At 39.9% G+C, this 26,690-nt stretch overlaps 1 protein-coding gene across 1 annotated transcript in view; it reads left to right on the top strand.

Annotated features, from left to right (window-relative positions):
- Window positions 1-13,364, top strand: part of LOC139755959 (ADP-ribose pyrophosphatase, mitochondrial-like) — a 101,866-nt gene extending 88,502 nt beyond the window's left edge. Inside the window, exon 7 of the mRNA XM_071674793.1 lies at window positions 12,951-13,364. Coding sequence (XP_071530894.1) covers window positions 12,951-13,024 — 74 coding nt within the window. The 3' untranslated portion in view covers window positions 13,025-13,364. The remainder of the gene's footprint in view (window positions 1-12,950) is intronic.
- Window positions 13,365-26,690: the final 13,326 nt, after the last annotated feature.

The following is a 26,690-nucleotide window of genomic DNA, read 5'->3' as shown; positions in this document are numbered from 1 at the left end:
TCAATTGTACTGTCTGGACATGTGATAGTCAAGCCCCATGCTTTCCTCCGTTATTTTTGTTTTATTTTGATAAATTCTGCCTTTATAATGGCATCCAAAAAGTGTACGAGTGTAGTTTAGTGTTGCAAAGAGGAAGCATAACGTGCTCAATATTACTGTCCACAGAGGATGGAGTTATTGCAATACAGAAATCAGATAAGGATGCTTTAGTGTGTTTCCTGCTGAGGCTTGAGGTGGTGGTAACACAACCATATGTGAAATCAAGAGGAAGCATGAAAAGCTTTGCTAATATTTACACTGAGAATTAATCTAAAGGTTTGTGTATTAATGGTTTAACCCTTATGATGCAGTTACAATTTTTTTTTTCATATTTCATAGAGGGAAATCGTCAAATATTAAAAAATATCCTAAGTTTGTTATTATGATTTACAAGACTGTAATTTTCTAATAAAACAACGTTCAGCTCAACCAGGTGTGACATTGTTTGTGACTGCTGTACACCCTTTAACTTATGTTGCCAGGTGTATGAGGTACTCCAGGAGGATTACAGGCATACAGAGAAATCTGTGGTATTTTCTAATGTTTTTGTTACAGTTATGAGTGATTACAGATGGCTTTCTTCTTTTAATATCTATTATCTTGTAAGTGTGACAGCTCAAAAATTTAACTATATTACATAATACATACAAACCTCCAACAGCCAGGATTGAACCTGGGACCCCTGTGCAACAGGCAGGAGCACTACCGCTAGGCTATGATCACCTAGCGGTAGCGCTCCCGCCTGTTGCACAGGGGTCCCGGGTTCGATCCTGGCTGCTGGAGGTTTGTATGTTCTATGAAGGTGCGCGTTCATATGCACTTTGTTCGTATATATTACATAATTCAAAGCCACAGATAAGCATCTTTGACATCTCACATACAGGTTCAAATTGAATGAAGGAGCATTCCCAAATTAAGAGAATCAAGAGCTTTTCTTTCTTTTGTTTCCTTTTAATGTGAACCTGCTTTAAGAGAATGAATGGATAACAATGTGAAGTGAAAATGCAGTAAGATGGTGTTTGTAATTGCAGCTTGCCAATGGGAAGTGAAATTTTTATTTTTAACATAATGGCAGTTGAACATCTAAATTCTTATCAGGTTGTAGAATGATTTATGCTGGTAAACTTTACTGTTACTAGTATTACTTTTGGGGATAATTTAAGACCTCTAGCACTGCCTGAACCAGAGATGACTAGTGTGGACTCAGTTATAATAATACACCAAAAACAGATCTGCAATAGAAAGGCTAGAGATGATGACATCAGAAAGCAAATGTCTGAGGATGTTATGGGAACTTGTGAAAACTGAGGAAGTGTTTCATGGATTATGAAGGAAGTCATGAGACTGAAGAGAAACAGAAACACAGTTTAGTGGAAGGGGTTCAGGTGATACAATATCAGAGGAAGGAAGATGAGGTTATTAAAAAACAGGTGAAGTCTAATGTGTCGAAGGAAGATGAGGTTATTGAAAAACAGATGAAGTCTAATGTGTCTTCTGTGGATGTACTAAAGGCTGCGCAATCAGAGGAAACAACTAGAATGCATACAAAATCTACTGACAACATTGACCAAGGAATTGTAGGAGCATTACAGGGAGCCTTTGATAGAGTTGAGGACAAAAGCACATGCTGATTCCAATGTATACCAAAAGCTCAGGTAGAGAAAACGACCAATAAAAACACTGAGATTGAGGAAAGTAGAGGGCAGGAAAGGCCAAAAGGAACCAATTTGGAAGGAGATCAACAGAGCAAGAAGAGTGAGGGATAGGAACACAGACTCAGGGTGAAACAAAGAAAGGTATGCAAGAAATTGAGCAAAGTGGTCAAAAGAATGATATACACTCTTGAGAAGTGAATCAATCAAAAATGTATAAGGGCCAGTTGAAAGGTTTAGAAAAGTACAAAGAATACAAGACCATTACTTGCTAGGCAAGAGAGAGATTACAGAGAAGTTAGATACACAGAGGTCGACACTGTCAAGCTGAGGGAATCTAGCTGAAAAATTGGTTGTACCAAAATTAGAAAGATTCTTTTTGGCTTGAAAGATCATACACCAGATTGTTGGAGGCTATGGACTGCCAGAAGCAATTTCCATGATAAAGAAGAGAAGAATTGGAGTTTATAACCAAGATTTATGGAGGCAACCAGATATGTCTGCATCTGACTTGGAGTCATCAAGCTAGCAAATACTTAGAAAAGTTAAGAATCTTAAAGGCATGGCAGAATTCAAAATGATTCTCATCAAGTGTGACAACTTTAAGGAAGAGAGGAAGAAAAGCAGAAAACAGTCAAATCTAAGAAAGTGAGGAAAAGCAGAGTACAGATGAAGACAAAATATTGGAGATGTCACACAAGGCAAGAGGATGGAGCAGCCCCACTAGAACTGCACATGGGGTATGAAAGTTGGGAAATGGTAATTTCAGATAAAGTAATGCATTCAAATGATGATGGATTAATAGTTAGAGGTAAAAACTGGAATTCAAGGATCATATAAGGGAAGGTGCACCTGATATTACTGAAGTTGTTGAACGTAAGCCTACCATGGAAAGAAGCTCTTGTCTGTTCTATTCTTAAGGGTACATGATAGAAAGAAAGGAAAGAGAAGGCAAAAGAGGAGTAGGATTAGCCATCTCAATAAAAATAAAGCCTTAAAGTTTCAAGAAATAGTATAAGATGGCCCATTCAGACAATAAATAATGCGAACAGTAACTGTAGGGAAGAGTAGTGGTGTTATTATTCTATAATCTAACAGAGAATTGCAAAACACAATGACAGCAAAGAAGGAAAAATCACTATGGTACACTTCTTAAAGATGGTAAAGTACTGATAATGGGGGATTTCAGTTAAAGAGATACTTGTAATCCTCCCCTCCTTGTTTTAACTTTCTAAAATGGGAAACAGAAGAAGGAGTCACGCGGGGAGTGCTCATCCTCCTCGAAGGCTCAGAGTGGGGTGCCTAAATGTGTGTGGATGTAACCAAGATGTGAAAAAAGGAGAGATAGGTAGTATGTTTGAGGAAAGGAACCTGGATGTTTTGGCTCTGAGTGAAACGAAGCTCAAGGGTAAAGGGGAAGAGTGGTTTGGGAATGTCTGGGGAGTAAAGTCAGGGGTTAGTGAGAGGACAAGAGCAAGGGAAGGAGTAGCAATACTCCTGAAACAGGAGTTGTGGGAGTATGTGATAGAGTGTAAGAAAGTAAATTCTCGATTAATATGGGTAAAACTGAAAGTTGATGGAGTGAGGTGGGTGATTATTGGTGCATATGCACCTGGGCATGAGAAGAAAGATCAAGAGAGGCAAGTGTTTTGGGAGCAGCTGAATGAGTGTATTAGTGGTTTTGATGCACGAGCCCGGGTCATAGTGATGGGTGATTTGAATGCAAAGGTGAGTAATGTGGCAGTTGAGGGAATAATTGGTATACATGGGGTGTTCAGTGTTGTAAATGGAAATGGTGAAGAGCTTGTAGATTTATGTGCTGAAAAAGGACTGATGATTGGGAATACCTGGTTTAAAAAGCGAGATATACATAATTATACTTATGTAAGTAGGAGAGATGGCCAGAGATCGTTATTGGATTACGTGTTAATTGACAGGCGTGCGAAAGAGAGACTTTTGGATGTTAATGTGCTGAGAGGTGCAACTGGAGGGATGTCTGATCATTATCTTGTGGAGGCTAAGGTGAAGATTTGTATGGGTTTTCAGAAAAGAAGAGTGAATGTTGGGGTGAAGAGGGTGGTGAGAGTAAGTGAGCTTGAGAAAGAGACCTGTGTGAGGAAGTACCAGGAGAGACTGAGTACAGAATGGAAAAAGGTGAGAACAATGGAAGTAAGGGGAGTGGGGGAGGAATGGGATGTATTTAGGGAATCAGTGATGGATTGCACAAAAGATGCTTGTGGCATGAGAAGAGTGGGAGGTGGGTTGATTAGAAAGGGTAGTGAGTGGTGGGATGAAGAAGTAAGAGTATTAGTGAAAGAGAAGAGAGAGGCATTTGGACGATTTTTGCAGGGAAAAAATGCAATTGAGTGGGAGATGTATAAAAGAAAGAGACAGGAGGTCAAGAGAAATGTGCAAGAGGTGAAAAAAAGGGCAAATGAGAGTTGGGGCGAGAGAGTATCATTAAATTTTAGGGAGAATAAAAAGATGTTCTGGAAGGAGGTAAATAAAGTGCGTAAGACAAGGGAGCAAATGGGAACTTCAGTGAAGGGCGCAAATGGGGAGGTGAAAACAAGTAGTGGTGATGTGAGAAGGAGATGGAGTGAGTATTTTGAAGGTTTGTTGAATGTGTTTGATGATAGAGTGGCAGATATAGGGTGTTTTGGTCGAGGTGGTGTGCAAAGTGAGAGGGTTAGGGAAAATGATTTGGTAAACAGAGAAGAGGTAGTGAAAGCTTTGCGGAAGATGAAAGCCGGCAAGGCAGCAGGTTTGGATGGTATTGCAGTGGAATTTATTAAAAAAGGGGGTGACTGTATTGTTGACTGGTTGGTAAGGTTATTTAATGTATGTATGACTCATGGTGAGGTGCCTGAGGATTGGCGGAATGCGTGCATAGTGCCATTGTACAAAGGCAAAGGGGATAAGAGTGAGTGCTCAAATTACAGAGGTATAAGTTTGTTGAGTATTCCTGGTAAATTATATGGGAGGGTATTGATTGAGAGGGTGAAGGCATATACAGAGCATCAGATTGGGGAAGAGCAGTGTGGTTTCAGAAGTGGTAGAGGATGTGTGGATCAGGTGTTTGCTTTGAAGAATGTATGTGAGAAATACTTAGAAAAGCAAATGGATTTGTATGTAGCATTTATGGATCTGGAGAAGGCATATGATAGAGTTGATAGAGATGCTCTGTGGAAGGTATTAAGAATATATGGTGTGGGAGGAAAGTTGTTAGAAGCAGTGAAAAGTTTTTATCGAGGATGTAAGGCATGTGTACGTGTAGGAAGAGAGGAAAGTGATTGGTTCTCAGTGAATGTAGGTTTGCGGCAGGGGTGTGTGATGTCTCCATGGTTGTTTAATTTGTTTATGGATGGGGTTGTTAGGGAGGTAAATGCAAGAGTTTTGGAAAGAGGGGCAAGTATGAAGTCTGTTGGGGATGAGAGAGCTTGGGAAGTGAGTCAGTTGTTGTTCGCTGATGATACAGCGCTGGTGGCTGATTCATGTGAGAAACTGCAGAAGCTGGTGACTGAGTTTGGAAAAGTGTGTGGAAGAAGAAAGTTAAGAGTAAATGTGAATAAGAGCAAGGTTATTAGGTACAGTAGGGTTGAGGGTCAAGTCAATTGGGAGGTGAGTTTGAATGGAGAAAAACTGGAGGAAGTGAAGTGTTTTAGATATCTGGGAGTGGATCTGGCAGCGGATGGAACCATGGAAGCGGAAGTGGATCATAGGGTGGGGGAGGGGGCGAAAATCCTGGGGGCCTTGAAGAATGTGTGGAAGTCGAGAACATTATCTCGGAAAGCAAAAATGGGTATGTTTGAAGGAATAGTGGTTCCAACAATGTTGTATGGTTGCGAGGCGTGGGCTATGGATAGAGTTGTGCGCAGGAGGATGGATGTGCTGGAAATGAGATGTTTGAGGACAATGTGTGGTGTGAGGTGGTTTGATCGAGTGAGTAACGTAAGGGTAAGAGAGATGTGTGGTAATAAAAAGAGCGTGGTTGAGAGAGCAGAAGAGGGTGTTTTGAAGTGGTTTGGGCACATGGAGAGGATGAGTGAGGAGAGATTGACCAAGAAGATATATGTGTCGGAGGTGGAGGGAACAAGGAGAAGAGGGAGACCAAATCGGAGGTGGAAGGATGGAGTGAAAAGGATTTTGTGTGATCGGGGCTTGAACATGCAGGAGGGTGAAAGGAGGGCAAGGAATAGAGTGAATTGGAGCGATGTGGTATACCGGGGTTGACGTGCTGTCAGTGGATTGAATCGGGGCATGTGAAGCGTCTGGGGTAAACCATGGAAAGCTGTGTAGGTATGTATATTTGCGTGTGTGGACGTATGTATATACATGTGTATGGGGGGGGGGGGTTGGGCCATTTCTTTCGTCTGTTTCCTTGCGCTACCTCGCAAACGCGGGAGACAGCGACAAAGTATAATAAAAAAAAAAAATAATAACTACAAGTATATTCCTTTAAACCTGAAATCCTATATTATCAGTACTTCATCTCTAAGAAATGTTTTCCTTTGTTTCATCTAACATACTACACTAGGTGAATTTGGATTCTCATGGTGACAGGGAGTCATGAAGAAACAAGTTTTTAGGCTGTATACAGGAAATTTTCCTTTACCACTATGTTACAAAAGACACTAGGTTGAGAGGGACTTGTTACCCTATTATAACAAGATCTTCTTTCATACTAGCATGAGAACATTATATATAATATACCAGTTGGAAGAAGAAGTGATCATGTAATGCTCGTCTGAATGTGTAGTAAAAGAGGGCATTATAAGAAACAGGAAATAATCATGGAAAAAACAAACCTCAATCATTTCTATGGTAATGTACATTGGGAACTGGAATTCAGTAGCCATGAACCATGGCTTTAAATTGTTAAGAGTTCTGTGAAATTTACAATGCTGGAGTAGAGACATGGGTATCTCAAGCCTCAAATACATAGGGTACAGTAAGAAAGAGAAAGGGATGGTTTAATAAAAAGTGTCACAAAGCAAAGGAGCTTCAAGATGTGCAGCCAGTACTTGCAAGGTGTAAGAGAGCATGGGATGAGTATAGCAGTTTAAAAAAGAGGAACAAAGAAACTTAGAAAAGAATTTTGTTGAAAGGGCAGTTGAAAATCCAAAACTATGAATTCATCAAGAGTCAGTTAAGAAGCAACAAATCAAGTTGAGGGATTCAGAGGGAAAAAACCTTAAAGGATGATGGAAGGACGTGAGGAATTTATCAAGTTCGAAAGTGTTTTCACAATGAAAGACACTATAGTCCCAAAACCACTGAGGTGGAATGAGGGGAAGGTTTTGGAAATCATTGAGGTATAACAGAGTTGAGTGGAATACTTCATTGGATATGTTAAGGATGTATGGGTCAGGGGGACAACTGTTGGATGGTGTAAAGGCCTTCTATAGTGGTCCAAATGTCCAAATGCACACGCAGGAGTGGATTGAGAGTTGAATGAAAGTTTCAGTATACATGTGGGTGTGAGGCAGGGCTGTGTGATGTCTCTGTGGCTTTTTAACATACACATGGATGGCATGATAAGAGATGTGAAAGCAAAACTATGGAAAGGGGGCTCAGAAATGGAGGTCAAAGGTGGCTAGTGATAAGCCTGTTCGCTGATTATACTGTGTAGTTAGCTGAGAGTGAAGAGTTGCAGAAGGTTGTGAGGGAGCATATGCAACTGAAGGTAAATGTGAGTAAAAGCAAAGTAACTGTGTCTGAAAGGAATCTGTATGAAAATATTGATTTTGAAAAGCCCCTTAAAGAGAAGAAACTTTACTACACTATCATAGATATGGGGGAGAAAGATTGTAAGAGGTGACAATTTAAGTAACTGGGACCTATCTTGGGTAAATTTGGTGATATGAAAGGAGAGATAAAGGAGAAAGCATGAAAGGGTGGAAGGGTCACCGAGTCTCTTAACAGAATAATGAAGGGAAGAGGTGTAAGTGGTGGAAGTTAAGAAAGGATTAAGGGACAACATAGTCCTCCCAACCCTGACATATGCAGCTGAAACATGGACATGAACTGAATCACAAAGGTCAAGAATCCTAGGTGTGTTAGTGAGCTGTTTGAGAGGAGCATGAGGTATGACTAAATGAAATAAAGAAAGACATAAGGAGGTGCATGAGAGATATGGTATGGCAGAGAATAAATTCTGGAGTGGTAGAGTGGATGAAGCATAATGCATTGAGGTGGTGTGGGCATGTGGACAGAATGCAAGATGGGTAGTGTACAAGGAAAGTGTATGATAGTATAAGTGGAAGACCAATTGTAACATGGGGAAACAGAGTGGAAGAGTACTGGAGGGAGAGAAACTTTGAGGGAAAAGCAAAAGACAACACAAAGCTTTTCCAGAAGTTTATCTTAAGAAAACTATCATTTACCCCTTTGGTGAAGCAATAGGATTAATTTCTTATGCACACTGGAATCACTGCTTACAGGTGCTCCATGCTCTTGAACTAATGTTGCACTGCTCTCAGGCATATGAAGTACTCCAAATGTATTTTCAAGCATATCAAATGAATATATAGGGTTTTTGAACATGTATTCGTCAAAAATGATGATTACTAGGTCTTTTATATGTGAAGTATCTATTATCTTGTAAGACTGACACATCGACAAAAAAATAGTATGTAACATAAGGGCACAGATCTTATAAGACATCCTTGACATCTTCCCATATACCTTCCATATATAGGGATAGGGGAGAAAGAATACTTCCCATGCATTCCTCACGTGTCGTAGAAGGCGACTAAAGGGGATGGGACCAGGGGGCTGGAAACCCTCCCCTCCATGTATTTTAACTTTCTAAAAGGGGGAACAGAAGGAGGAGTCACGTGGGGAGTGCTCATCCTCCTCGAAGGCTCAGATTGGGGTGTCTAAATGTGTGTGGATGTAACCAAGATGAGAAAAAAGGAGAGATAGGTAGTTTTGTTTCAGGAAAGGAACCTGGATGTTTTGGCTCTGAGTGAAACGAGGCTCAAGAGTAAAGGGGAAGAGTGGTTTGGGAATGTCTTGGGAGTAAAGTCAGGGGTTAGTGAGAGGACAAGAGCAAGGGAAGGAGTAGCACTACTCCTGAAACAGGAGTGGTGAGAGTATGTGGTAGAGTGTAAGAAAGTAAACTCTAGATTGATATGGGTAAAACGGAAAGTTGATGGAGAGAGATGGGTGATTATTGGTGCATATGCACCTGGGCATGAGAAGAAAGATCATGAGAGGCAAGTGTTTTGGGAGCAGCTGAATGAATGTGTTAGTGGTTTTGATGTACGAGACCGGGTTATAGTGATGGGTGATTTGAATGCAAAGGTGAGTAATGTGGCAGTTGAGGGAACAATTGGTAGACATGGGGTGTTCAGTGTTGTAAATGGAAATGGTGAAGAGCTTGTAGATTTCTGTGCTGAAAAAGGACTGGTGATTGGGAATACCTGGTTTAAAAAGAGAGATATACATAAGAGTACGTATGTAAGTACGTATGTCGCTGTCTCCCGCGTTTGCGAGGTAGTGCAAGGAAACAGACGAAAGAAATGGCCCAACCCACCCCCATACACATGCCTTGATTCAACCCACTGACAGCACGTCAACCCCGGTATACCACATCGCTCCAATTCACTCTATTCTTTGCCCTCCTTTCACCCTCCTGCATGTTCAGGCCCCGATCACTCAAAATCTTTTTCACTCCATCTTTCCATCTTTCCACCTCCAATTTGGTCTCCCTCTTCTCCTTGTTCCCTCCACCTCCGACACATATATCCTCTTGGTCAATCTTTCCTCACTCATTCTCTCCATGTGACCAAACCATTTCAAAACACCCTCTTCTGCTCTCTCAACCACGTTCTTTTTATTTCCACACATCTCTCTTACCCTTACGTTACTTACTCGATCAAACCACCTCACACCACACATTGTCCTCAAACATCTCATTTCCAGCACATCCATCCTCCTGCGCACAACTCTATCCATAGTCCACGCCTCGCAACCATACAACATTGTTGGAACCACTATTCCTTCAAACATACCCATTTTTGCTTTCCGAGATAATGTTCTCGACTTCCACACATTCTTCAAGGCTCCCAGAATTTTCGCCCCCTCCCCCATCCTATGATCCACTTCCGCTTCCATGGTTCCATCCGCTGCCAGATCCACTCCCAGATATCTAAAACACTTCACTTCCTCCAGTTTTTCTCCATTCAAACTCACCCAATTGAATTGACCCTCAACCCTACTGTACCTAATAACCTTGCTCTTATTCACATTTACTCTTAACTTTCTTCTTTCACACACTTTACCAAACTCAGTCACCAGCTTCTGCAGTTTCTCACATGAATCAGCCACCAGCGCTGTATCATCAGCGAACAACAACTGACTCACTTCCCAAGCTCTCTCATCCCCAACAGACTTCATACTTGCCCCTCTTTCCAAAACTCTTGCATTCACCTCCCTAACAACCCCATCCATAAACAAATTAAACAACCATGGAGACATCACACACCCCTGCCGCAAACCTACATTCACTGAGAACCAATCACTTTCCTCTCTTCCTACACGTACACATGCCTTACATCCTCGATAAAAACTTTTCACTGCTTCTAACAACTTGCCTCCCACACCATATATTCTTAATACCTTCCACAGAGCATCTCTATCAACTCTATCATATGCCTTCTCCAGATCCATAAATGCTACATACAAATCCATTTGCTTTTCTAAGTATTTCTCACATACATTCTTCAAAGCAAACACCTGATCCACACATCCTCTACCACTTCTGAAACCACACTGCTCTTCCCCAATCTGATGCTCTGTACATGCCTTCACCCTCTCAATCAATACCCTCCCATATAATTTTCCAGGAATACTCAACAAACTTATACCTCTGTAATTTGAGCACTCACTCTTATCTCCTTTGCCTTTGTACAATGGCACTATGCATGCATTCTGCCAATCCTCAGGCACCTCACCATGAGTCATACATACATTAAATAACCTTACCAACCAGTCATCAATACAGTCACCCCCTTTTTTAATAAATTCCACTGCAATACCATCCAAACCTGCTGCCTTTCCGGCTTTCATCTTCCGCAAAGCTTTTAGTACCTCTTCATATATATATATATATATATATATATATATATATATATATATATATATATATATATATATATATATATATGAACAAAGTGCATAGGAATGCGCATATATATATATAGGAATAGAGTGAATTGGAATGATGTGGTATACTGGGGTCGACGTGCTGTCAATGGATTGAACCAGGGCATGTGAAGCGTCTGGGGTAAACTATGGAAAGTTCTGTGGGGCCTGGATGTGGAAAGGGAGCTGTGGTTTCGGTGCATTATTACATGACAGCTAGAGACTGAGTGTGAACGAATTGGGGCCTTTGGTGTCTTTTCCTAGCGCTACCTCGCACACATGAGGGGGAGGGGGTTGTTATTCCATGTGTGGTGAGGTGGCGATGGGAACAAATAAAGGCAGACAGTATGAATTATGTACATGTGTATATATGTATATGTCTGTGTGTGTATATATATATGTGTACATTTAGATGTATAGGTATGTATATTTGCATGTGTGGATGTGTATGTATATACATGTGTATGTGGGCGGGTTGGGCCATTCTTTCGTCTGTTTCCTTGCGCTACCTCGCTAACATGGGAGACAGCGACAAAGCAAAATAAATAAATATATATATATATATATATATATATAGAGAGAGAGAGAGAGAGAGAGAGAGAGAGAGAGAGAGAGAGAGAGAGAGAGAGAGAAAGTTTACACTGTAGTGTCTACAAACAGCGTGTGGGATGTGACTAGAAGTATTAATGGCCTGGTATTTCAAAATTGATTCACAGGTGGCCATTTCAAGAATACGACCTCTTATGAGGTGAACTGTTCTGAATATTCCCTCTTCAGCAGTCCTCATATTTTTTTTTCATGTTGGAGGCTCCAGTCACGGACAAAAGCCCATATCAAAGCCAGGCCTTAACTGAAATACTGTATAGAGAGAAATATGAAATGGAAAAAGACAAGAAAAGTCCTGTCTTTTGAAATAAGCCAGGTCAACTACTTCCTAAAGGTTGACTAGAACTACTTCTCAGGCTAAGAAACTCAAAAGGGAGAACTCTTGATGAAGAACTGGAAATATGCGATGAACTAAATGATAAAATGAAAAAGTGTTTTCACAGTGGAGGATAATCCTACACCTATGTTATAAAGGTGGGAGGGGGAGGAGGTCTTGGAAAGTATAAGGATTAACAGAAGTAATATAATCAGGCTCAAAGACCTGATCAAGTCTCCCCACATGTTCTGAAAGAATGCAGAGAGGCACTGGATATAACTCTCAAAATACTGTTTCATGGGATACCAGAGGAAGATATAGCTCCAAAGATGCAGTAAAGGGCAAATGTCGTGTTTATGTTCAAGAAATGAGAGCAGGAATTCATGCTGAGCAACAGGCCTGTATCACTGATGAGTATGGCCTGTAAATTGCTAGAAAAGATGATCAGAATATAAATGAATGACTACTTAAAAAAGAAGAGACTATTTAAGTGGAAGACAATCCAATTTCAGAGGAAAATGATTGTGCATCGCTAATTTTCAGACTTCTAAGACAGGGTGAGTTCAGTCTTAGACCAATGGAATGGATGACCAGACTGTGTTCTTCGACGACAGCAAGAAAGCCTTGACATTGTATCCCAGTGAAGGCTGATTAAGATCTTAAGCAAGCGCCACAAGCAGAAATATGAGGCAAACACTTTTGTTGGATTGAGGATTACCTCAGTGGAAGGGAAAACATATGTAGGTAAGAGACATTCTTAAAGTGGACTGAGGGCTCAACCTTAGGCCCACTGCTATTCTTGGTGTATGTAAATGACCTCCCTGAAGGACTAGAAGCATACCTGAACATGTTTGAAGATGATATAAGATCAAGAAAGAAACTCCAAAGTTAGTCTGATAAAAGGCTAAGATTTAATTCAAGTAAGAGGAAGGTAATTTGGATTGGACTTGGTGAAAGGCCTGCATGAATATTACTTGGTGGGAATTAAGCTACAGGATTTGATGAGTAAAATACATCAAGGGGTTGATGTTGTACCTAATCAGTCATTAGAGCTACGTATCAGGAGAATTTTGCAAGAAGTAAAATGTCTGCTGGTAAATATTAAAATCACAGTCAAGTATATGGATAAAAGAATGGTTGGTAAGCTGTCAACATACAATAGAATAAAGCTGGATTATGTCTTTCAGGCCTGGTCACAGCAACTGAAGCACAAAAATATGATTGGGGGGATTCAGAGAAGAACAACCAAGACTATACCTGAGTAAGAGCCAAGCGTCAATGAAAACTTGAGTGCTTCACAGCTGTCCAACTCAGAGGAAAGAAAAGAGATGGGAGACCAGATAAAAGCAATTTATGTTTCTAAATCAACCAGATGACACTGACAGTAAGTAGTTCTTCACAAGGTGCAGTATCAGAAGTCATGATCAGAAAATAAGAACAAGGCTGGTCAAAACGAATGTAACAAAAAAATTGTTTAATGTTAGGGTAGTAAATGCTGACAGAATTAAGTCTTCATCAGAGTACCTGAAATACAAAAAAATGAGGCCCTAAAGGTGTAAAACTCTCTCCCCTTCAGATAGGTAACTACACACACACAGGAATCAAGCTGCAGGAATCTATGCTAGAGAAGGCCTTAGGATTCGACATTGTCCCTAACCTGTCACCAGAGTCCAACCTTAGAATACTAGTTAAGGAGACCACTGGCCTGCTAGAAAACAATTGAATAGCATTTGAGTGCATAAGTAAGGAACTACTTAGCAAGTTGTTCACTTCATTCATAAAGTCAAACTAGAATATGCATCTTAAATTTGGTCACTACAACCAAATAAGCACAAAGACCTGTTCAGAAAAGAATTTCAGGAAAGCAACATAGGTGGCACCAGAATTAAGATAGCCGAGTAACAGGGACAGGTTTGAGGCTTTTAATTTGCCAACTGTGGAAGAGAGAAGACTGAAGGGTGACTTGATCGCAACCTTTAAAATTTTAAAACTGCTATTGACAGTGAACAGTTCTTTAAGAAATGTTGAATTAGAGAAACCAGACAACATAACGCGAAATTAAGCAGGAAACTTGCAAAAGATGTAAGATATACTTTTACAGTTTAAGAGTGGTGACTGAATGAAATGAAATGACAAGACATGAGTGATGGACACAACATACAGAAAATTAAGAAATTGTATGATAAAAAAAGTTCAACAGACAGGGCCCCATGAGTGTAAAACTCCATTTCTCGTACTGTACAAAGAGGCAATTACATACACATTAAGAAAATACATAAAGGGAAGAGTAACTGTTTCAAAGAAATACATATTGGTGTAAATAGTACATAATCCTCCAAACAGTTGCAGTGATCCAGAACAAATATACAAAGGTATCAATGAGGGAACAATCAGAATAGTAAAAGAAGCAGTAAGGAGGCAACTAGTTATGGTTAAATCTGATTTGAAGTCATCAAGCCAGGAAGTGGTTAGAAAAGCTAAAAAACCGAAAGGCATGAAGCAACTCAGTGGAATATTCATCAAGTGTGATAAATCTAAGGAAGAGAAGGAGAGAAGCAAACAGCACAGTCAGAAGACAAAAAACTGGAGGTGCATGAGGATAAAGCAGTAGTGTTAGGGATGGTAATATCAAACTGAAAGTAAAGTCTGCAAATGGTGATGCATTAATAGTTAGTGGTAAAGAACTATAATTAAAGGATTGTATATGGGCTGGTGTGACTGATATCATTGGGGTTGTGGAAACTAAGCTTACTAAAGAGATAAGCTCTCACCTGTTGTGCCCAAAGGGGTACATGCTAGCAAGGAAAGAAAGAGAAGGTAAAGGAGGGGAAGGATTAGCTTGCTTAGTAAAAAAGAGCCTGAAATTTCAAGAAACAGTGGAAGACAGACCATAGTAACTGTAGGGGGGAAGACCATACTGATATTATATAATCCTCCAAAGATTGCAAAGAATTGGAATAAATGTACATTGATAACAATGAAGGAACAATCAGGATGGTACATGAAGCAGTGAAATACTCACTTCTTAAGAGATATTGAAGTAATGACAATGAGGTATTTCAATTATAAAGAGACAGACTGAGGTATCTGAATTCTCATCATGATACAGAGTCATGAAGATACAAGTTTTAGAGTATATACAGGAAATTATCTTGCACTACTAAGATGAAAGGGATTGATAAACCATCATCATTGGATCCTATCTTCTCTCATACTACCATGGATATTGAGAACATTATATACAATACACCAGTAGGGGAAGTGATCATGTCATTCTCAAGCTTGAATATGTGTTAAAAGAGGACATTAAAAGAGCAGAGGTGACACAGGAAATAATGTGGAAATATAAAAGCAGAAAATACACACATTTCAATCATTTCTGTGGAAACATAGACAGGGAAATGAAATTCATAAGCCATGAACCAGGGCTTTGTGGTGAGAGGTTCTGTGAAAATTAAAATAAAGAGTAGAGGCATGGGTATATCAAGCTTTTAATACAGAGCAAATGTTAAGAAGAAGGAATGGTTTAATAAAAGATGTCATAAAGCAAAGAAGCTTTGAAATGTGCAGTGGTTTCAATATAGATGGCAATCCAGCAAGACATCATTTGTAAGCTATAAGAGAGCATGGACCAAGTATTGCAGGATAAGAAATGAGGAACAAAGAAACTCTGAAAAAAAATTGTAAACAAGATAGTTGAAAATCCTGAACCTTAAAAAATTCATCAGGAGCCTGTTGTCAGTAAAGGAGCAACTGATCAGGATAAGAGATTCAGAAGGAAATATTATAAAGGATGATGTAAAGACATCTGAGGGACTGAAAAGCAAGTTCAAAAGTGTTTTCACAGTGTAAGACACTACAGCACCAACATCAGTGAGATAGAACGGGAAGGAGGTTTTGGAATTTTCCAGATGTCTAGAAAAGACATAAACAGCATACTTAAAAGACTTGACCCATATGTCTTATGGACCAGATGAAATTTCATGAGATGTGTTGAGATAGTGCCAAGGGAATGGAAAAGGGCAGATCTCATACCTGAAAAAGATACTGGGAACCTGTGTGTAAGGTTCTGGAAAAGATTATCAGGAAGTAAGTGGATGACTTTCTACAGAGGAGAAATTTCATATGAAAGACAACATGGTTTTAGGGAAAGATCATGTGTAACCAACCTCTTAAGTGTTTTATGAGAGAGTGAGCTCAGTCCTGGGTGAAAGGGAAGGCTGAGTAAACTGTCTCTATCTTGACCGCCACAATCAATTTCACAGTCTACCACATAAGAGTCTGATTAAGAAGCTGGATCACCAAGTTTGAATAATGGGGAAATTCCTTTGTTGGACAGAAGAAGAGTATTTCAGTGGGAGGGAACAAAGGATACATGTTACAGGGGCTTTTTCCAAATGAGTTGAGATCCCCAGTGCAGTATCACAGGTCTTGGTTCTGGGATCATTACTCTTCTTGATCTATATCAATGACACATGAAAGTATGGAATCCTACTTGAATATTTTTGCACTTGATGCAAAAGTCATGAGGGAAGCGAGAAGTGAAGAGGATTTCATCAGCTTACAAGGAGACCTAAAAAGATTCCAAAGTTGGTCTGAAACATGGTTGATGATATTCAACCTGAGCAAATGTAAAGTAATGAGGATGGGACAAAGTAAAAGACAGCCTCAACATGATTATTTCCTCATGTAATGATGGCTTGCGCAAAAGATGCTTGTAGCATGAGAAGTGTGGGAGGTGGGCAGATCAGAAAGTGTAGTGAGTGGTAGGATGAAGAAGTAAGATTATTAGTGAAAGAGAAGAGAGAGGCATTTGTACGATTTTTGCAGGGAAATAATGCAAATGACTGGGAGATGTATAAAAGAAAGAGGCAGGAGGTCAAGAAAAATCTACAAGAGGTGAAAAAGAGAGCAAATGAGAGTTGGGGTGAGAGAGTATCATTAAATTTTAGGGGGAATAAAAAGATGTTTTGGAAGGAGGTAAATAAAGTGTGTAAGACAAGGGAACAAATGGGAACTTCAGTGAAGGGGCCTAATGGGGAGGTAATAACTAGTCGTGATGTGAGAAGGAGATGGAGTGAGTATTTTGAAGGTTTGCTGAATGTGTCTGATGATAGAGTGGCAGATATAGGGTGTTTTGGTTGAGGTTGTGTGCAAAGTGAGAGGGTTAGGGAGAATGATTTGGTAAACAGAGAAGAGGTAGTAAAAGCTTTGCGGAAGATGAAAGCCAGCAAGGCAGCGGGTTTGGATGGTATTGCAGTGGAATTTATTAGAAAAGGGGGTCACTGTATTGTTGACTGGTTGGTAAGGTTTTTCAATGTATGTATGACTCATGGTGAGGTGCCTGAGGATTGGCGGAATGCTTGCATAGTGCCATTGTACAAAGGCAAAGGGGATAAAAGTGAGTGCTCAAATTACAGAGGTATAAGTTTGCTGAGTATTCCTGGGAAATTATATGAGAGGTTATTGATTGAGAGGGTGAAAGCATGTACAGAGCATCAGCTTGGGGAAGAGTAGTGTGGTTTCAGAAGTGGTAGAGGATGTGTGGACCAGGTGTTTGATTTGAAGAATGTATGTGAGAAATACTTAGAAAAGCAAATGGATTTGTATGTAGCATTTATGGATCTGGAGAAGGCATATGACAGAGTTGATAGAGATGCCCTGTGGAAGGTATTAAGAATATATGGTGTGGGAGGCAAGTTGTTAAAAGCAAAGAAAAGTTTTTATCGAGGATGTAAGGCATGTGTACGTGTAGGAAGAAAGGAACGTGATTGGTTCTCAGTGAATGTAGGTTTGTGGCAGTGGTGTGTGATGTCTCCATGGATGTTTAGTTTGTTTATGTATGGGGTTGTTTGGGAGGTGAATGCAAGAGTTTTGGAAAGAGGGGCAAGTATGCAGTCTGTTGTGGATGAGAGAGCTTGGGAAGTGAGTCAGTTGTTCGGTGATGATACAGCGCTGGTGGCTGATTTGTGTGAGAAACTGCAAAAGCTGGTGACTGACTTTGGTAAAGTGTGTGAAAGAAGAAAGCTGAGAGTAAATGTGAATAAGAGCACAGTTATTAGGTACAGTAGGGTTGAAGGACAAGTCAGTTTAGAGGTAAGTTTGAATGGAGAAAAACTGGAGGAAGTGCAATGGTTTAGGTATCTGGGAGTGGATTTGGCAGCGGGTGGAACCATGGAGGTGGAACCGAATCATAGGGTGGGGGAGGGGGCAAAAGCTCTGGGAGCGTTGAAGAATATGTGGAAGTCGAGAACATTATCTCGGAAAGCAAAAATGGGTATGTTTGAAGGAATAGTGGTTCCAACAATGTTATATGGTTGCAAGGCGTGGGCTATAGATAGATTTGTGCGGAGGAGGGTGGATGTGCTGGAAATGAGATGTTTGAGGACAGTATGTGGTGTGAGGTGTTTGATCGAGTAAGTAATGTAAGGGTAAGAGAGATGTGTGGTAATAAAAAGAGTGTGGTTGAGAGAGCAGAAGAGGGTGTTTTGAAATGGTTTGGTCACATGAGAATGAGTGAGGAAAGATTGACCAAGAGGATATATGTGTCAGAGGTGGAGGGAACAAGGAGAAGTGGGAGACCAAATTGGAGGTGGAAAGATGGAGCGAAAAAGATTTAGAGTGATCGGGGCCTGAACATGCAGGAGGGTGAAAGGCGTGCAAGGAATAGAGTGAATTGGAACGATGTGTTATACCGGGGTTGACGTGGTGTCAGTGGATTGAACCAGGGCGTGTGAAGTGTCAGGGGTAAACCATGGAAAGTTCTGTGGGGCCTGGATGTGGAAAGGGAGCTGTGGTTTCAGAGCATTATACATGACAGCAAGAGACTGAGTGTGAACGAATGTGGCCTTTGTTGTCTTTTCCTAGCGCTACCTCGCGCACATGCGGGGGGAGGGGGTTGTTATTTCATGTGTGGCGGGGTGGCGATGGGAATGAATAAAGGCAGACTGTATGAATTATGTACATGTGTATATATGTATTTGTCTGTGTGTGTATACATATGTATACTTTGAGATGTATAGGTATGTATATTTGCGTGTGTGGACGTGTATGTATATACAAGTGTATGTGGGTGGGTTGGGCCATTCTTTCGTGTTTCCTTGCGCTCCTCGCAAACGCGGGAGACAGCGACAAAGCAAAATAAATAAATAAATAAATAAATAAATAAATAAATATATATATATATATATATATATATATATATATATATATATATATATATATATATATATATATATATATATGCAATGATAAGATATGGGACAACACAAAGAGTAAAACTCTCCCGCACTACACACCAGCGTTCGAATAGAGATGTTGGAAGGTGTACATCCCTAATTATGGCACAAATGTTAGAACTCTAAAAAATGGTCTTGAATAAGATTTCTCATTGGTCACTATGTGCTAAACTTGGTCTTGCGTAACAGTGAAGGGATTCATACGCTTGAACAAATGCAAAATGAAGTCTTGAAAATATTACTTGGGATATGACTAACACTGAGGACTTCATTGATCACTTGAAACCGACCAAGTGGCAGAATTAAAATGTATGCCTAATGATTCAGATAATCTCTCTTAGGAATTGTTCCAAATAATACGTGCTTAAATAAAAATGGTTTGCAGCTCTTTAGATATGCAAAACTAAGAAACATTTTCCCGCCTTCCTTTGACGTCACTATAGCTACTTATCCACCTACGAAACTTATTACTTACAGTCTTCAACACAGGTAATACTACCGCTCTTGAACATATACAGAAATTCCAGACTGAAAATACAACCTAGCCAATCTAACCTGACGGCTCTGCCACTAAGGGCACGTAATGTTGCCATTGTGATCCAACCCAACTGTAAAAGGAATTAGAGAAGAAATGGAGAATGAATAAATGAGCATCTACCATGGAAAGTGAACTATCCACTATACATATCACTCTTGCTCTTTACCTTGTAAAAATTACTGACAATTTATCGCCGAGTCTTTACCTTCACTTCTTGTCCTTTAACGCCCTGAGACTACAATATGAGATGTTGGTCTCCCTAGCCAGACACGAATATGTGAGCATTAATGTTGAAATATCAAATTATGTTGGATTTCCTCTCATATACACCTCCGGTAACAGGATGAAATTGATGCTTTAACGAAGTTTTCACTTGGTAAAAATACTCAAAGCAACATTAAGTTATCAATTAGTAGTCGTGGAACTATAACTAAATAGGAACAAAAGGACATCTTCGAAGCAAATATACCAGAGCAAAAAGGTCTTGTTAGAGCTATTTTCCATCATCCTGAAATGTGTCAAATCAACCATATATACGGAGAGAGTAACAAGATTTTCAGACAACGGGATATTGTCACGGCTAAGTTTGGGCTACATAAGTACTACTGGTGCTTTATCTTATATTGAGACAGCGATCATGTGAACTTAAGTTTGTAGCCCGAAATATGGACACAGAATACTATAGTACTGGAAAAATAAAGCCCTTTGGGGATAACCATAAAAACGCCTCTGGACGAGCAACTTGCGGTTCCCAAGGTCTGCCAGAGAGAGAGAGAGAGAGAGAGAGAGAGAGAGAGAGAGAGAGAGAGAGACTTAGGACGAGATTTAAGTGCTAACACGTAACGTTAACCGCTCGGAAATCTAGAACTGAGAACAGTTCGTACGAGTTACATGTCAGGACTTACATTTGATATTGGAATGTATATTTGTGGACTAAAAGCCAGCATCCTAGGTGGGAATAAGGCAGGAATAAAACATCATTGGGCAAAAGGAATGAAACCTGACTGCTACTGAAGTGCTGGCTGAGACTATACAGCCGTCCCTAGCCTTAATGGGCTCGCAAATATCGTCGATGGCTGCCTATCACTTACAACCCCATCATGATAGAACAATTTTATCTCCTCTTCATTCCTTAGATTACCAGCTACCAGAGCAGTACTAGAGCAGAAGACCACGGACTGACTGTGGGCCTCTAGGATCAGACAGTCCATTCTCGTCTGCCAGGCGACAGCATTGCCAAGATTGAGCTGGTTGGGAGGCAGACATTGTTCGTGTAGAGCGGGACGGGAGGTATAGAAGAGTTCCTCTCCTCGCTCTCCCACTTCTGCCTACCAGTGCCGCCGCTCACCCGCCTCATCATTATGTGCCTGGCCGGCCATAAAGCCAAGGGTTATTAATGTGTGGTGTTTGCAAAGACAGGCGGAGTAAAAGACTGACAATAGCTAGAATTGAACTGTCTTTCAGTGGAAGGACACCTCTGGATGGGCAGATTTCTAGTTTTCAAAGGCTCCCACAGAGACTTTCTCCTTAGAAAAAAATAACAACCGCAGAGCCATAGCAGTGAATCATACCTGGTATTTGAAGAATGAGACTACAGCAGTGAATCACGCTGGGTCTATGTAGAATAAGAGACTATAATGATGGATCACCTTGAGTGTTTATAAAAGAGAATATAGCTGTGAATCAACTCAGACATTTATAGAATTAGAAACTTGCAGTGAATCACAGCGTGTGTTTATAGAATATGTAACTATAGCAGGGAATTAAACCTGGTATTTGTAGCATTAAAGACTATAGCTATGTATCACTCCGAATCATTAAAGATTGAGAAGCTATTGTGGTGATTCGTAATGTTTGTATATCATTATAGCAGTGTTATACTGGGTGTTGGTAGAATATAAGATTATAACAGTGAATCACACTGGATGATTGTACGAAATCATAACTGATTCACATCGGGTGTTTGAAGAATGTCAGATTATAGTAGTGAATTACACTAGGTATTTGTAAATTATTAGATTCTAACAATGAATCACACTGGATATGTGTATAAAATTATAGCAGTGAATCACCCTGGCTGGGTGTTTGAAGAATACGAGTTTATAGCAGTGAATCACCTTAGGTGCGTTTAGAACATAAGATTATAACAATCAACCTGGGTGTTTAGAGATCATGAAATTATAGCAATGAATCAAACCGGGGAATTTTAAGAAAGGAGACAATGACGGTGAACCACACAGGTGTTGGCAGAAAATGTACCACTAAATTAACATCTGCAGGACGGAGGTAGAAAATGGAGAGATGTGTTGAAGCAGATTGTATGAACTATGTACAGTTCAGGGACTCGTGGATGAATGGGTCGACAAGATGGTTGCAAGACATAAATTATGACTTTTGAAGAAGAGAAAAACGGGGGGGGGGGGGCAGTAAATTGGAAAGGCAAATTCAATGAGGATTTGGTGGCTTATATTCATTTATCAGTGGGACAGTTCGACACACGGAAGCCCAACCAAAATGCCTTAAGACAATGTTCCGTTCTTAGGAATCTATTCTCAATCTTCAGGTAAACAATAAGAAATAGATAAACAGCATTATAACAGAAACTGTACAACAGAGTAAACGACTTTATGTACGAGATGATGTCAGTCAGCTGTCTCGTGGAAGAAGACAATGTGGGGAGACAACGGAGAGGCAGGAGGAAACTACAATGAACAATCAGTTAGCATCTGCAGGAATGATGCAGCATTAAGACTTAAGCAATGTGACAACATCCGTCCTTCAGAAATGCTGTCCATCATCACATTCAAGATATACTCATTCGAGATGTTTTCCTCCATAGCGTTTGCCGGGGCAGTCAAACCTGGGGTTGCTGAGAGCTGTCATAAGATCAGCAGTTTTAACCCAACCTTCACCTAGGTCCACACACCTTGCCATAGCTTAGTCACACGAAAATCGTTAAGTTGTAATCAACGAAGAGAATTTGGCTTATGTTGAACATAGAAACTAAAACACGTTTTTTCAATCAAGGAACTTATGGTTTTACGATTGTGGGTTAATAACATTCTCACAAGCGTAGACGATTCTTGATTACGTGATATGCTTTCAAAGTTTAAATCATTTTTCAAGATGGATCTTAACCAGGAAGGAATTTCATGTCACGTACTATATCAAATGTGACAAGGCAATAATGTTTTTAGCGTGAAAAAACACATTTCATTCATGCGAACTTCTGTACCCATCACCTGGTGCCACAGTGAAGTTGACCAGTTGAATACCTGGCTTCTAATCTGAGCTTTTACATTTGAGAGTAAAAACGCCAAACTGCCCTTTTTATTTTTTTTTCCGTGTTATCAATCATTTCACAGTTTTGTTAACACAAAACTCCGTTCACAGTAGAAATGTATATTAATCCCCGCCCACAATTCTTGCCTCATCCTCTGACTGGTCGAGTTGATCCCCCTCAGAGTGAGGCTAATTTTTCTATCATCGTTATCATTTTCAAATATGCCAACATTAGGTTAACTAAGACACAATATCATTACTGCTAAGTGAAGCTGAATTATCTGGCATGGTGATGCACCCATATAACTGCCGTTTTTAACTAAAAAAAAAAAATTAGCATATATCGTTAAATATGCAGAGCTGTATAATTCGACGTATCAGCATTGTCTCTACAACCAATCATAAGCCTATGTTGTAGAAGTGGACGGGGCATATTTGACATTTCTTATGTTAACGATTTTAGTTTCTCCCATGAAGATACTCTTGAAACAATTAACTAATTACTAATCAGGCAACGAAATATCAATCATACATGTCACTCGAATCATGGACGTGATGAACGGCATTCTATTTCATTTCAAACGTGTCGACATTTCCAAGGAACACACGGACTTTTATTATCCTTTACAATCGGGAAAATTTTGATTTAACTGACATATTGTAATGATAGTCTGATAACACTGGAGTCAATTCACATCAAAACATTCAAAGTACAATGAAACAAAAATTTTCAGCATTTTAAAAACACACTGGAAAGTTAGTGTTCATAGTCTTTCGTACTTTTCATATCGATGATATGATAATATGTGGATCAGTCTGTCATTACAAAATACTGCTCATCACAACCCTGATCAATGTCTCTCTCATATATAAGAAAAATGACGCTAGGTACAAAGATGATCAACACGGACGACATATAACCTACGTTCATCCGCCACATGACCACCTAGCTACGTGCAACATGTAACCTATAAGTGTTGAAACATGATTACCAAACAACATGGGAAATATATATAATAAATGCTGAAATATGACCATGAAACAGTGCAAGATATAATGTAAAACATAAGTGTTGAAACATAACCCAACAACGTGCAACACATAACAGTTGAAACAGAGATAACCCAGCTACGTGCAACATGTAACCTATAAGTGTTGAAACATGATTACCAAACAACATGGGAAATATATATTATAAATGCTGAAATATGACCATGAAACAGTGCAAGATATAATGTAACACATAAGTGTTGAAACATAACCCAACAACGTGCAACACATAACAGTTGAAACAGAGATAACCCACAAAGTGCAACACACCTGTTGACATGATAACCCAGCAACGTGCAACACAACAGCTGAAACATGATAACCCAACAACGTGCAACACAACAGCTGAAACATGATAACCCAGCAACGTGCAACACAACAGTTGAAACATAACCCAACATCGTGCAACACATAACTGTTGAAACATGATAACCCAGTAACGTGCAACACAACAGTTGAAACATGATAACCCAGTAACGTGCAACACAACAGCTGAAACATGATAACCCAGCAACGTGCAACACAACAGCTGAAACATGATAACCCAACAACGTGCAACACAACAGCTGAAACATGATAACCCAGCAACGTGCAACACAACAGTTGAAACATAACCCAACATCGTGCAACACATAACTGTTGAAACATGATAACCCAGTAACGTGCAACACAACAGTTGAAACATGATAACCCAGTAACGTGCAATACAACAGTTGAAACATGATAACCCAGCACGTGCAACACATAACTGTTGAAACATGATACTCCAGCAACGGGCAACATATAAATGTTGAAACATGATAACACAACAACGTGCAACATACTTGTTGTCATGATAACCCAGCAACGTGCAACACAACAGTTGAAACATGATAACCCAACAACGTGCAACATATAACTGTTGAAACATGATACTCCAGCAACGGGCAACATATAACTGTTGAAACATAACACAACAACATGCAACATACTTGTAGACATGATAACCCAGCAACGTGCAACATATAACTGTTGTAACATAATCCAACAATATGCAACATATAATCGTTGTAACATAACCCAACAATGTGCAACATATAATTGTTGTAACGTGATAAGCCAACAACGTGCAACATATAACTGTTGTAACAAAACAACTGAACAAGGTAACATGTTACTTACCTTCTACCGCTCGGCAGGTGTGGGTCTGCGACAGTCATTACTCACATGGTCTTCACAAGATTCCTGCTCTCATAATTTTCCAAATGGTTACACTTTGTGTTTTTAATATATTCACATCATTTACCATCACTCTACACTGGCATCATCATAATTTTCTCTTATGTAATTATATGGCCTTCATTTTCATGCCAAAAACTATTTCCACCGTATCTGATAATGAATCATTACTCACATTTTGGTAGATAAGTAACATTTAAGTACCGGGGGAGCTCAACTGGTTTCCCCAAAATTCAGGCTGACCTGACCCACACGGGTGTAGTGTAGTTCCGCCTTTACATTTACCATTTTCTACCACAGTCAAGTGAGGTCACATACACAAACTAGGCACTGGATGTTTCTTTTTTCTTTTCTTTTAAACTATTCGCCATTTCCCGCGTTAGCGAGGTAGCATTAAGAACAGAGGACTGGGCCTTTGAGGGAATACCCTCACCTGGCCCAATTCTCTGTTCCTTCTTTTGGAAAATTAAAAAAAAAAAAAAAAAAACTGGCTGTTTCTACAAAAATAAAATTACTTTTGTATCACATAAAACGTATATGTTTTCTTTATGTAGTTATTCTTGATAAAGGTCACTTTCCGTACAATACTACGTGATCTTTCAGGACGTGTTTACATGTGCACTGCAGTACAGTTCATTATTACATCATACAGAAGTCCGGGTCAACATGATGACATGCAACACGTCACACACAAACTTTATGTGCCTTCCGTCTGGCTGAGGTTAGGCAACTGAAGACGGTTGGACGATGGTTGGTGGACCTGCCCCTGTTGGTGGGCGGAGCTAAGAAACGAGCAGTTTGACTATCGAACTGGTAGTTTGGCTACGTTATTGATAGGTTTCAACCAATACCAGGTGTCTACATACTGTCATATTTAAATGATAGCTTATCTAAACTTACCATTAGATGTTATCTATATGATAATCCACTACCACAGCTGGGTCAGGAGGTAAAGACGTGCAGCTGGAGCGACGGTATCAGCTTAGCGAGCGTCATGCTAACATTGATGACGTTCGTTGTACAAACACAGTGGCCTCACCCTCACATGTGGCATGACGTCACGAATCCCATACTGGCGCGGGTGTGTGACATGACAAGATGGTCGATTATTGTACGTTACCAGTGGACCTTACTTAATCCTACACACACACATACATGGCTCGTCCTAAACAAACTCATTCATATACATCCATGGTCACTCATATACTTTCATGGTCATCCGTAGATATCCCTGGTCACTTATATACATCCATGGTCATCCGTGGATATCCATGGTCACTCACATACATCCATGGTATCCGTAGATATCCCTGGTCACTTATTTTTATACATCCATGGTCATCCGTAGATATCCATGGTCACTCATATGCATCCATGGTATCCGTAGATATCCCTTGTCACTTATATACATCCATGGTCATCCGTAGATATCCAAGGTCACTCATATACATCCATGGTCATCCGTAGATATCCATGGTCACTCATATACATTCATGGTCATCCGTAGATATCCCTTGTCACTTATTTATATACATCCATGGTCATCCGTAGATATCCATGGTCACTCATATGCATCCATGGTCATCCGTAGATATCCATGG

The sequence above is a fragment of the Panulirus ornatus genome, chromosome 20 (assembly GCF_036320965.1).
Source record: "Panulirus ornatus isolate Po-2019 chromosome 20, ASM3632096v1, whole genome shotgun sequence".
NCBI classification, from domain to species: domain Eukaryota; kingdom Metazoa; phylum Arthropoda; class Malacostraca; order Decapoda; family Palinuridae; genus Panulirus; species Panulirus ornatus.
The sequence above is the reverse complement of the archived record's forward strand: the minus strand, read 5'-3'. Positions and strand labels throughout refer to the sequence as shown.